Source organism: Oncorhynchus tshawytscha, linkage group LG19 (genome assembly GCF_018296145.1).
Source record: "Oncorhynchus tshawytscha isolate Ot180627B linkage group LG19, Otsh_v2.0, whole genome shotgun sequence".
Lineage (NCBI taxonomy): Eukaryota > Metazoa > Chordata > Actinopteri > Salmoniformes > Salmonidae > Oncorhynchus > Oncorhynchus tshawytscha.
The window spans coordinates 29105133-29118667 of NC_056447.1; the positions used below are offsets into that span (position 1 = coordinate 29105133).

The 13535-nt window shown below is 44.6% G+C and overlaps 1 protein-coding gene across 3 annotated transcripts in view; it reads left to right on the forward strand.

Annotated features, from left to right (window-relative positions):
- LOC112218591 (FERM domain-containing protein 5) overlaps window positions 1-11959 on the forward strand; it is a 111336-nt gene extending 99377 nt beyond the window's left edge. The window contains exons 7-15 of one of the 3 annotated variants that reach the window (XM_024379505.2): window positions 286-373; window positions 623-711; window positions 1629-1692; window positions 5197-5288; window positions 6019-6093; window positions 6614-6682; window positions 6772-6878; window positions 10852-11201; window positions 11381-11959. In XM_024379505.2, coding sequence (XP_024235273.1) covers window positions 286-373; window positions 623-711; window positions 1629-1692; window positions 5197-5288; window positions 6019-6093; window positions 6614-6682; window positions 6772-6878; window positions 10852-11201; window positions 11381-11428 — 982 coding nt within the window. In that variant the 3' untranslated portion in view covers window positions 11429-11959. Of the gene's footprint in view, window positions 1-285; window positions 374-622; window positions 712-1628; window positions 1693-5196; window positions 5289-6018; window positions 6094-6613; window positions 6683-6771; window positions 6879-10851 lie in introns of all 3 variants that reach the window. The other 2 variants (XM_024379503.2, XM_024379504.2) reach the window with 2 other exon arrangements.
- The last annotated feature ends 1576 nt before the right edge of the window (window positions 11960-13535 follow it).

Genomic DNA, 13535 nt, shown 5'->3' on the forward strand with positions numbered 1-13535 from the left:
CTTTGCCGCTCCTTCAGGGTTGAAACAAGTGCTTTTTTTCATTTCACTTTACAAATTTGGACTGTTTTGTGTATGTCCATTACATGAAATCCAAATAAAAATACATTTAAATTGCAGGTTGTAATGCAACAAAATAGGACAAATGCCAAGGGGGATGAATACTGTTGAAGGCACTGTAGTTCTGTCATAGTTAATATTATTTATGCATTTTACCTTTGCTTCTTTCTTTTCATAGACCTGTATTGATGTTAAGTTTCTTAATCAGACATTGATGCTCTCTCTCAGTGGCCAGACACCTGACACATCAGAGCTGAATTTTCTCCAGAAAGCCCAGATGCTGGAGACATATGGTGTGGATCCTCATCCATGCAAGGTTGGGTGGCCAATTCTCACACACTGCTGCTTCAGTTTAAGACATTTGCATTAAAATACCCTGTTTCCTCTAGTTGATGTTTGAGGTCTCTCTTGGTAGAATGGATAATGCATTGCTAAAGCAAATGGCAGCACACATGCATCTACACAGTCATACAGTATGTATGTGTGTATTTGATACAGGTATCTATTGTAGGTCTATTGTGTTGTGCCATAACAATGTGAGACACTGTTTTTTTGTGTATGACAGGATGTGTCTGGAAATCCAGCCTTTCTTGCCTTCACCCCATTCGGATTTGTCGTGCTTCAGGGAAACAAGAGGGTTCATTTTCTCAAGTGGTGAGTAGAATGATTTCTGCTCTAATGCTGATTTCTGGGGTGGCAGGTAGCTTAGTGGTTTGAGTGTTGGGCCAGTAATCGGAAGGTTGCTAGATTGAATCCCTGAGCTGACAAGGTACAAATCTGTCGTTCTGCCCCTGAACAAGGCAGTTAATCCACTGTTCCTAGGCCGTCATTGTAAATAAGAATTTGTTCTTAACTGACTTGCCTAGTTAAATAAATAATCCTAAACCACATACCACTGCTGGTTCTACATTCACAATCAGTGGAGTGTGTCCAGCTGATTCTCTCCTCCTGACCAGAGGGCCAGCATGCATACAGGTGTCCCATTGTCTTAGTTAGTCGCTTCTATTCTGGGCATATGATTTCACAGGCCTGTCTGTTAGAAATCAACTTGTTTTTAAATGCACAAGGAAAATACATGTTCTCAACCACAACAAAGAATTGATCATGCATTCAGCAGTGACTGTAAGAATCCTTAATGACATACATGGATGAGTGCTGCGCTAACATACTATTCCATACAGCCCCTCTCATTAAGCCAGTAGCCCACTATATTGGGTCTGTAATAGTTAAATATGAGTTAGATATTCACTCCTGATATAGAAATCCCACCACCTAATTCAGTACCGTATGTCTGTAATACTTACAAATTCTGGCCAAGTAGACAATGTGAATGTTACAATATGTTACAGCATTTACAGCTGCTTTGTTAGATTTTTTAAAATCTTCGGCACATTCTCCCATCCCATGTCTCCAGTTTACCTGGGGTATTATCAGATATGTGTTCTGTTAGCCAAACATGGAGCTCCATTGCTGTTTGTGTGGTCTGCTAGTGGTTGTGATTAATTTTTTAAGAGCTTGTGGCTCTCAATGCAGTTGGTTGTGTGAGTAACTATCCCCTTCCTTGTGGGCAGGAACGAGGTGACCAAACTGAAGTTCGAGGGAAAGATATTCCATATATATGCAAATCAGAAGGAGGTGAGAGCATGAATTATTGATGTGTTGGGGGAGTCAAGTATAGAGAGCAGCACAGTGACTGTGACTGTTCTATGGCCAATACTCTCTGAAAACAGGTCCTGGAGATTGCAAGTTCTAGTCATACCACAGCCCGGTGTGTTCAATAAACAGCAGTAGTAATAGTAATAGTAATAGTAATGTAATGTAATGTAATGTCGGCGCCGGAAGGCGCCGACAGAGATGGCCTTCTCGCTTCGCGTTCCTAGGAAACTATGCAGTTTTTTGTTTTTTTACGTGTTATTTCTTACATTAGTACACCAGGTCATTTTAGGTTTCATTACATACAGTCGAGAAGAACTACTGAATATAAGATCAGCGTCAACTCACCATCAGTACGACCAAGAATATGTTTTTCGCGACGCGGATCCTGTGTTCTGCCTTACAAACAGGACAACGGAGTGGATTCCATGCAGCGACCCAAAAAAACGACTCCGAAAAAGAGGGAAACGAGGCGGTCTTCTGGTCAGACTCCGGAGACGGGCACACCGTGCACCACTCCCTAGCATTCTTCTTGCCAATGTCCAGTCCATGACAACAAGGTTGATGAAATCCGAGCAAGCGTAGCATTCCAGAGGGACATCAGAGACTGTAACGTTCTATGCTTCACGGAAACATGGCTCACTGGAGAGACGCTATCTGAGGCGGTGCAGCCAACGGGTTTCTCCACGCATCGCGCCGACAGAAACAAACATCTTTCTGGTAAGAAGAGGGGCGGGGGCGTATGCCTTATGGCTACCGTGACATGGTGTGATGAAAGAAACATACAGGAACTCAAATCCTTCTGTTCACCTGATTTAGAATTCCTCACAATCAAATGTAGACCGCATTATCTACCAAGAGAATTCTCTTCGATTATAATCACAACCGTATATATCCCCCCCCAAGCAGACACATCGATGGCTCTGAACGAACTTTATTTAACTCTCTGCAAACTGGAAACGATTTATCCGGAGGCTGCATTCATTGTAGCTGGGGATTTTAACAAGGCTAATCTGAAAACAAGACTCCCTAAATTTTATCAGCATATCGATTGCGCAACCAGGGGTGGAAAGACCGTGGATCATTGTTACTCTAACTTCCGCGACGAATATAAGGCCCTGCCCCGCCCCCTTTCGGAAAAGCTGACCACGACTCCATTTTGTTGATCCCTGCCTACAGACAGAAACTAAAACAAGAGGCTCCCACGCTGAGGTCTGTCCAACGCTGGTCCGACCAAGCTGACTCCACACTCCAAGACTGCTTCCATCACGTGGACTGGGACATGTTTCGTATTGCGTCAGATAACAATATTGACGAATACGCTGATTCGGTGTGCGAGTTCATTAGAACGTGCGTTGAAGATGTCGTTCACATAGCAACGATTAAAACATTCCCTAACCAGAAACCGTGGATTGATGGCAGCATTCGCATGAAACTGAAAGCGCGAACCACTGCTTTTAATCAGGGCAAGGTGTCTGGTAACATGACCGAATACAAACAGTGCAGCTATTCCCTCCGCAAGGCTATCAAACAAGCTAAGTGTCAGTACAGAGACAAAGTAGAATCTCAATTCAACGGCTCAGACACAAGAGGCATGTGGCAGGGTCTACAGTCAATCACGGACAACAGGAAGAAATCCAGCCCAGTCACGGACCAGGATGTCTTGCTCCCAGGCAGACTAAATAACTTTTTTGCCCGCTTTGACGACAATACAGTGCCACTGACACGGCCTGCAACGAAAACATGCGGTCTCTCCTTCACTGCAGCCGAGGTGAGTAAGACATTTAAACGTGTTAACCCTCGCAAGGCTGCAGGCCCAGACGGCATCCCCAGCCGCGCCCTCAGAGCATGCGCAGACCAGCTGGCCGGTGTGTTTACGGACATATTCAATCAATCCCTATACCAGTCTGCTGTTCCCACATGCTTCAAGAGGGCCACCATTGTTCCTGTTCCCAAGAAAGCTAAGGTAACTGAGCTAAAAGACTACCGCCCCGTAGCACTCACATCCGTCATCATGAAGTGCTTTGAGAGACTAGTCAAGGACCATATCACCGGGTACTGGACTTCCTGACGGGCCGCCCCCAGGTGGTGAGGGTAGGCAACAACATCTGATCCTCAACACTGGGGCCCCACAAGGGTGCGTTCTGAGCCCTCTCCTGTGCTCCCTGTTCACCCACGACTGCGTGGCCACGCACGCCTCCAACTCAATCATCAAGTTTGCGGACGACACAACAGTGGTAGGCTTGATTACCAACAACGACGAGACGGCCTACAGGGAGGAGGTGAGGGCCCTCAGAGTGTGGTGTCAGGAAAATAACCTCACACTCAACGTCAACAAAACTAAGGAGATGATTGTGGACTTCAGGAAACAGCAGAGGGAACAACCCCCTATCCACATCGATGGAACAGTAGTGGAGAGGGTAGCAAGTTTTAAGTTCCTCGGCATACACATCACAGACCAACTGAATTGGTCCACTCACACAGACAGCATCGTGAAGAAGGCGCAGCAGCGCCTCTTCAACCTCAGGAGGCTGAAGAAATTCGGCTTGTCACCAAAAGCACTCACAAACTTCTACAGATGCACAATCGAGAGCATCCTGGCGGGCTGTATCACCGCCTGGTACAGCAACTGCTCCGCCCTCAACCGTAAGGCTCTCCAGAGGGTAGTGAGGTCTGCACAACGCATCACCGGGGGCAAACTACCTGCCCTCCAGGACACCTACACCACCCGATGTTACAGGAAGGCCATAAAGATCATCAAGGACATCAACCACCCGAGCCACTGCCTGTTCACCCCGCTATCATCCAGAAGGCGAGGTCAGTACAGGTGCATCAAAGCTGGGACCGAGAGACTGAAAAACAGCTTCTATATCAAGGCCATCAGACTGTTAAACAGCCACCACTAACATTGAGTGGCTGCTGCCAACACACTGACAATGACACTGACTCAACTCCAGCCACTTTAATAATGGGAATTGATGGGAAATGATGTAAATATATCACTAGCCACTTTAAACAATGCTACCTTATATAATGTTACTTACCCTACATTATTCATCTCATATGCATACGTATATACTGTACTCTATATCATCGACTGCATCCTTATGTAATACATGTATCACTAGCCACTTTAACTATGCCACTTTGTTTACATACTCCTCTCATATGTATATACTGTACTCAATATCATCTACTGTATCTTGCCTATGCTGCTCTGTACCATCACTCATTCATATATCCTTATGTACATATTCTTTATCCCCTTACACTGTGTATATGACAGTAGTTTTGGAATTGTTAGTTAGATTACTTGTTGGTTATTACTGCATTGTCGGAACTAGAAGCACAAGCATTTCGCTACACTCGCATTAACATCTGCTAACCATGTGTATGTGACAAATAAAATTTGATTTGATTTGACTCTTGAAACTGAGAAACAGTAAGGTTGTTTTATTTTCCTGCACATTTATTTCTAATGTGCAGGACAAAAAGATCATCTTGACGTACTTTGCACCAACACCTGAGGCCTGCAAGCACCTGTGGAAATGTGGAGTGGAGAACCAAGCCTTCTACAAGTAAGTGTTATTCTTCCTCTAAGTCATAGCTATACACTTTACTCCAGGGCATCTTTGAGAGCTATCTAAAGAGGGCTCTCCTCTCCTCTGACCTTGAAGTGTCCTGAGAGCAGCGTTGTCAGGCTGTTTATGAGATAGGGAACGAGACGTGAGGCAACGGTGAGCTTTTGTGAGTTAGTGTGCACTGGGACATGCCAGTGAACCCTGCACGGCTCCTCCAGAGAAATGAGTGCTCCTTTCGTCTCAGCCATGACTGATTGTGTGTCCTCTCCCCCTACCTCTGGGAGGTCTCCTCCCCCTGCAACACATCAACACAATGACCAGAGAGAGTCTAGTAATGGATGAGGGTGACAGGGAAGGTTGCTGAGGAGCATGTGGGTTGAGGGAGTGCTCAGGTGATAGGAGATAGAGAAAGGGGGGGGGCAAACATAGGGCAGCACAGCACACACAGAGATGGAATTAGTATGATGTGTTTGCATCCCAATATTACTCTTTATATACATCACAGAAGACTGAAATAGAACAAAAATATTTAAAAAATATAACTGTTTGACATAGAAACACCAAAGATGATGAATTATGAAATTATGAAAAATATTAATAACATTCCACCCGTGAGGCCACTAGTCATTTGACTGCAGCAACAGGCTATAATGTAAAAAGTAAAAATTATGATGTCACCCCTCTTCTCTTTCCTTTCTTCTTCTCCACCTCTCTTCCCCTCCATCAGGCTGGAGAAGTCGAGTCAGGTGAGGACAGTATCCAGCAGCAACTTGTTCTTCAAGGGGAGTCGTTTCCGCTACAGGTACAGTAAATTATGACAGTAAGTAGAGGGCACTGCAGATAGCCCACAGCTATGCTGGAGAGGGCCCTGCTGTAACGTCAGTCTACTTTACCTGAGCCAGGACACAGAGGGGACAGGGAGGGGGACAGTGTTACATTCAGAACAATGTTTCAGCATTCATTTCATTTCATTCCTTTCACATCTGTGAATGCTGAAGTGCTAGGAGCAGGGAAATAACTTGGTCTCTGAAACCTTTAAAATGACTGGTTCTTGTTACTGGAAATCTGAACTTTCTAATGGTTTAAAATAGCTACAGTATGTTGAGTCCATTATGTTATGATGAAAGGTTGAGTTTGTGTTTCAATTTTTTGGAAAATAAATAATATTGCAGTGTAGTCTGGAGACGGTGATTGGTTTAGAGAGAGTTGGGTTCACCAGGTTAATCTAATCTCAGTTCTTGTGTACTGTACTGATGCTTCTCACTGAACTGCTCTGTGTAGTGTGTGGCACCAGGGAGCTCTATTATTGTGCTTTATTGTAGTGGACGAGTGGCGAAAGAAGTGATGGAGCAGAGTGCCAAAATCAAACGAGAGCCTCCAGAAATACACAGGTAAAATCAATGCTATTCACTAGATGTCAATGTGGGCACTGTATCATCCATCTCAGATGACAAGTGTGTGTGTGTGTGTGTCTCCACAGGGCTGGCCTGGTTCCCAGTAGAAGCTGTCCGTCCATCACTCACGGGCCGCGCCTCACCAGTGTTCCACGCACCCGCCGGAGAGCCGTCCACATTTCCATCATGGAGGGTAAGTGTTTGACCTGACCCCTGACCCACTACTCCCCTCAGTCAACACTGGCACTCCATAACAATCCCCATGGTCATGTTATGGGCAAAGGTGAATCATTGTCCCATAAGAGCCTTTAGGAATGTGGACAGGAGTGACACAGCTCTATATTGTTGTCTGTATCCAAATGAACACATGTACAGTAATCTGGATAGTTGTGGAAATGGGTCGCCATGCTTTAGTTTGGGGCTAAGGTTTTAAAGGTAATCTGTGGATATTTCAATGGAGGGTGTTAAATCCAAACGTTTTTAAACGTATCAGGTCCTTGCTCCTATTTGGAAGTATTTTATGCCCCCCCCCCAGAACACACACACATATACACACACTGTAACCTGAGCTAAGCCATGCCCCTGCTTGTGGGAGTGGAGGGCTAAGTCACAGGTGTGTGTGTCACTCAGGCTGGTCTATTTCAGTGCGAGCTATCAGCACTAGGGGTGTGTGTGAGCGAGGGGTACAGTGCCAGTACAAGGGCAGCTGGTGCAGCCGTCAGTCAGTCCACCTACTCTGAACCCAGGGGCCTGGGGCCTGCAGGTGGGCCTGCCCTGATCCTCCTCTCTCACACATCTTCTGACCTGCCTCTGTCCTCTATCCCTGAGGCTAACCTTACAGGCTGACACTGCAGCATGGGCTCAGGTGAACAGGAGCAGCAGGACTGAAGACCTGTCCTTGTCACAGCTGAGTCCTTGCCTGTCTCCCAAATACACAGTACAGTATGTACACCTGGCTATACACTCTATGCTGCTGCAGTAGAGTGGAGAGTGTGAGTGAAAGGGTCTGGTGCTGTATGTATCAGAGAGTTATGACAAGCTCTCACCTGTCAACCGTTACCCCCTGCCTGTGCTGACTGGGTGTCTTACAGTAGTATTAATACCCTTGCTGAAAATAGCCAAGGCCTTCCTCTCCATGTATGTCACTGCCCTGGGTGGGGCCTGGACATGGCCAGTGCTGGTCGTCTGAACACTGCTACAGCAGGACAGTCGCTCTCGCTAGCCCTTATACTGCCAGCCAAGACTGCAGCCATTGGCCTAACACATAAAGCGAGGCCAGCGCACCGCTGGGGCTCTGGGACAGGGTCCACCAGGATAGTACACAGACGTGCATGCTTTGAGCTTTTGAAGACACCACCATGGTGAAGTGTCTGATCCGCATCACCACACGGGTGAACGTCCACCTGCGGATGATCAACCACTGCTACCGGGATGTAAAGGTACGCGTGCTGAGCCTGGGACCCCGGATGCTTGGCAAGGCCCTGGGCGTCCTGCCCCTCTACCCTGCCCTGACTGGGCAGGAGCCTGGCAGCCTCTCCCCCCTGCCTCCCCCCATCTTGCCTGGCACCCCTCTGCCCGATGGCTGGCCCCAGTCCAGCACCCCGACAGGTAACCTCATCATCATCACCCTCCTGGAGTGTTACAGTGACCAGCTCCCTGTGTGTTAATTCACTCCCACCACATCAATGTTAACAGAATGGAAATGATGCCATGCCTTTGATGCCTTTGATGTCTGATCCTCTAAATCATATGGTCCTTGGAGGCCCTTTGTGAACAGTCTTTGGATCTATTTCTTGACCTCTTTGAGTTTCATCAGTTCATTTATCCTTCTGCTGGTTTAGAGGAAGTCTGAGTCTATGGGTCTTTTTATTCTGGTTGTAATGGTTGAGGTACAGACTAGTGAGGTGATACTGCTTTGTTGTTGATTTGTGAAGGTATGATTTGATTTTGAATTCAGGTAAATATTCAGCTTGATATTTTTTATGATATTTTGGCCTTTGGAGGATTTTGACTAGCTTTACGCAATGTCCTCCGGAAGGTATATTGTGTAATGAAATGTCTATAGGTTGCATTTTGCAATCTGCCCTGCAACCAAGCATATCCTAGGATGTACTTAAGGAGATTACCAATGAGTAAAGATGGCCTCTCACTGCCACCCATTACAGAGGCATCCTGCTTTTGCTTTTGACAGGATCTCAGCAGTCAGCATGGCTTAACAGAGCTGGCCTAATCTCTATTTTGTAAATCCTCGAGGAGGATTTTTCTGCCTATGGATGAAAAGAACACATATGAGCATTAAAGGAAAGATTCACCCATTTTGAATGTTATATGGTTTTTGAGCATTTCTGAGTGATGTTCTATCGATTCCCGTGGTCATTTCATGTTTTCATGTCTATCTGAGCTATTTGCCATTCAAGAAGGCAGAAATACAGCTGGAATGTTTAGAGGTCGTATGCCTGCTTAACGGCAATAGCTCAGATACACATGAAAACATGAAATTACCCCGGGAATCGATAGAACATCACTCAGAATGGGAGATTCTTTCATTTCAAATATGCCTCATCATCAGGAGATGATATCCCTCTGCCTCTATGAAGGTGTAATATTTCTGCGGTGGCTGTCTGAGGAATGGAACAGTCAGCGCAAGCTCAACTCTTTCTCATCCGCAGTGACATCTGTCCTGTAGCTCGTAAAAAGAGAATATACACTGAACAAGTATACACTGAACAAAAATATAAACTCAACATGTGAAGTGTTGGTCCCATGTTTCATGAGCTGAAACAAAAAATCCCAGAAATGTTCCATATGCACAAAAACCTTATTTCTCTCAAATGAGGAGTATTTTTGTCTGTAATAAAGCCAGTTTGTGGGGGAAAACTCCTTCTGATTGGCTAGGCCTGCATTCCCAGTGGGTGGGTCTGGCTGCCAAGTGGGTGGGCCTATGCCATCCAAGACCAATCCATGGCTGCACCCCTGCCCAGTCATGTGAAATCCATGAATTTAAAGGGGCTGCCCTCCATCTCTCCCTGAAATGCTAATTAATTTATTTAAATTGACTGATTTCCTTATATGAACTGTAACTCAGTAGAATCTTTCAATTTATTACATGTTGCGTTTATATTATTTGTTCAGTATAGATACATTTGCATATCCTTTTGGTATAATGAAAAATGTTGCATTTGCTTTTTGTAGAGTAAGCATGCGATCACTGATGAGCTAGTGTAACGATGTGCGCTGAGAGTCGGGAAGCACGTTTAAGGAGTGTTTTAATAAATAAACAGAACATAATACAAAATAAGACACACTAACAGCACACAGACATGAAACTGAAACATAAATAATAACACCTGGGGAAGGAACCAAAAGGAGTGACATATATAGGGAAGATAATCAGGGAAGTGATGGAGTTCAGGTGAGTCTGATGACGTGCAGGTGTGTGTAACGATAGTGACAGGTGTGTGCCATAACGAGCAGCCTGGTGACCTAGAGGCCGGAGAGGGAGCACATGTGACAGCTAGCAACCTTTAATGCATCCTAAGGCTTACTGTAGGCTACCCCAGAGACCAATACTGTGTAAATAATTATTAAGAACTTTTTTTTTAAACTCTTATTCTCTTATGAGAATGACCAAATGCTTTATGTGGGGTGTTTATTTATAATTGCACGTATCTTATTTATATTTATTTATATGTTGTGGATTATGATGTTCTCCCCCTGCTATTGTATGAACCTCACATTTTGTGGGAATTATAACTCCCTGCATGTAGGTTGAAATTAGCAATACTTAGTGAGTGTTATTATTGTCTGAAAAATAAACCTACCCACTGTGATTTTCAAGGTTTATACAAGGGAGGGCTCAGCGTGCTGTGGGACTAATGAACAAGCTGCTAATCAGTATGGAGCATGTGCTTCTTGAGCTCTCTGTCACTGGACATTCCCCACTCATCAGACCTTCATCTATAATAGATCAATGGTTCAGTCCAGAGTGATGTTCATATGATCCATCATTCAGCAACTGGATTGCATTATGTTACTGTATAAACACATTGATATCCACTCACATGGTTGAAACTCAATATCTTATTTGGTGTTAGCACTGTAGTGTTGTGTACTGGAAACCCCCTCTGAGTCTGTTTCCCTCTCTCTCCACTCCCTGCCCTGGACAGGTCTGGAGTCGTTGCGTGACAGTGCCCACTCTACACCTGTGCGCTCTGTGTCCCATGGGGACTCCTTCATGCCACGCTCCCGCAGTCTAGCCAGGGACGCCAGCGAGGGCTCGGCGGTGATCTCTGACGAGGCCTACAGCCCCTCTGACAGCATGCTGCCTACCCCTGTGGCAGAACACAGCCTGGAGTTGACCGTGGCACGCCAGGTCAACGGAGCCCCCTGCAGCATCAAGGAGGAGAAGGAGTCGGAGGCAGGCACCCCCTCGGTGGGGGATGCTGGCGACTTGTCAGACAGTAGAGCGACGGTTGAGGGTGCAGAGGGAGCCTCGCCGCTCAGCGAAGTGGAACAGGTGAATACGTTTGTTTTAAGTGTCCTCCGTTTGCTTCTTGTGACCATTGGACTCCTCTTTGTCTTGCTCTTCCTCCTCATCGTCCTCACTGAATCCGACCTTGACGTTGCATTTTTACGTGATATCCGCCAGACCCCCGAATTTGAGCAGTTCCATTACGAATACTTTTGTCCCCTCAGGCGGTGGTTTGCCTGCAAGCTCCGCTGGGCGGGCAGTTTGCTCATTAACAAATGAGAGAGGGCATGAGGCCGTAGAGTGCGTAAGCCCATTCGGGGTTAGAGAAGACGATTAAAGCTCCGGAGAGATGGAGGGCAGCCCCTTTCCAACCATGAACCCAGCTTCTCTCATGATACTCCTGGAATCACTGTGCCAGGAGTTTCTCTCTCTCCCTCCATTTTGAGTTACTCCCCCCCTTTTCCCCTTTACCGTTCATTTGTTTTTTACAAACCCAGAAGACATGTTTTTTTTATTTTTAATTTCAGGTCATTTCAGCTATTTTATTTTTTCAAAAAATATAAACGAAAAAATAAGAAACTGAAATTAAAGAACTGAAGTATTTTTTAACAGGAACAAGACATTTTGTTGCAACGAATGAATGAATGTTGCCTACATTTACTATGTATTGTTTGGAAAATAAATTGCATTTGCATAGGGGAAGAATGTGATGCAAGGATATCAGGGAAGCCACCAAGTCATGGAAATGGTTCAGAATGAAGTGAAATAAATAAAGCTTTGAAAAGTGTTCAGTGAAGTAGACAGTCATGCCTTTTAATATGAACAAACACCCATCCCAAGCCATACATCTATAATGGTTTTCATTGATCAGAACAAAGCGCAAGTGATTGAAATTGAGTAAGTCGGGGATGATTACCAAATGCCTTTTATGAAGAAAAAAGTATATGATATGAAGAACGTTTTGAATTTGTCGGATTGTTTTAAAGTTATACTTTAGTGGAAATACAATAGGTGTATAAAGTAGAAGCTGTGAAGTTGAAATCCGTTTGAAGTTTTTATAAAGGATACAGTTAAATAAACCAGTGACCATGGTGTTATGTGACCCCATAGTGTCAGTAACTGTTGATGATCAACTTCTTGGAAACACTCACTAGCACCAATAGGACCAGTCTAGGTAGATGTGCAATACTCTTTAGGTTAAATACTTCAGTACTTTTGAACGTGTGCATTTGTTTTGTCATATTTCTTAATTTTGTTTTATGTACATTTCTTGACTATGTTAAGATCTGTTGAAATGTATGATTTCTTTCAGTTCCATATCAACCTTGCTCTTCATTATGCGTATATTATACTGTAATTAATTGTTAGTATAAGAATAACAATGATGTACTTTTTGTACAAAGTAGTTTGTTTCCTATTATATTGACAGTTTTTCCATGTATATTTTTAACAGAACTGAAATGATATTTTGTTATTGAAGATGAAATTATAATTTTTTTTAGCTCTGTGTTTCAAGTGAGGTCTGGCATTTATGGACATATATGAGAAGGGGTTGACTCAAAAACTGGGCTTTTATCCAGATCCACTCCGTATAGATCACAACTCTCTCACTCCACCAGCATGCATACTTTTTAGTTGTCAAGAGAACTATTTAAAATGCCCACTGTAGGCCAGGAAGGCACAACAGATGGTGGAGGAACAATACATATTGTCAAAAGTAGACTGGACTACAATACCAACAGAAAACATAGTACTCCAAAGACAATGCAGATTGGTCAGTCGTTTTCCACGTTTTGAGAGGTGTCTGTGCAGACTATTCTGTCTCATAGCTCAAGGGAGCAGTAATTCTGCTGTCATGGCTGATATTGGGTCAAATCTGTTTTTGTGGGGTTTCGTCTCTACCTCCTCTACTGTACCTGGTCCAGGTGTGAGTGTGTGTTGTGTGTTTGTATGTAGGAATGTAACACACTTCAAGCTGATAATGTGAAGTGTTGACAGATAAAAAATATGGTCTTATTTTTTTTTAAAGTGAGAGAAAACGATAAAGAAAGATATTGAAAGAAAGAGATTGAATGAGAAAAAGGTAGAGGTTCAAGGGATGTCAAAATAAATTAGCACTGATGAGTCGACCAGCCTCACATGCCACGAGGCCGGTACGAGTATAATCAAAGGGGAATGCATATGTGACCATTTGGTGCTCGTGACTATTGGCTGCAGCCATTCTTGTTTTGGCCTGTTATTTAACACCATGACCTCCACACAGCTGCTCCATGCTCTGATCCCCCAGCGGTGCTGTTGCCTGCTCTGCCCTGGGGAGTCCAGCCTGGGCCCATGTATCCAGAGCACTGCATCCCCTGAGTGTAGTCTTGTCCCCCAACA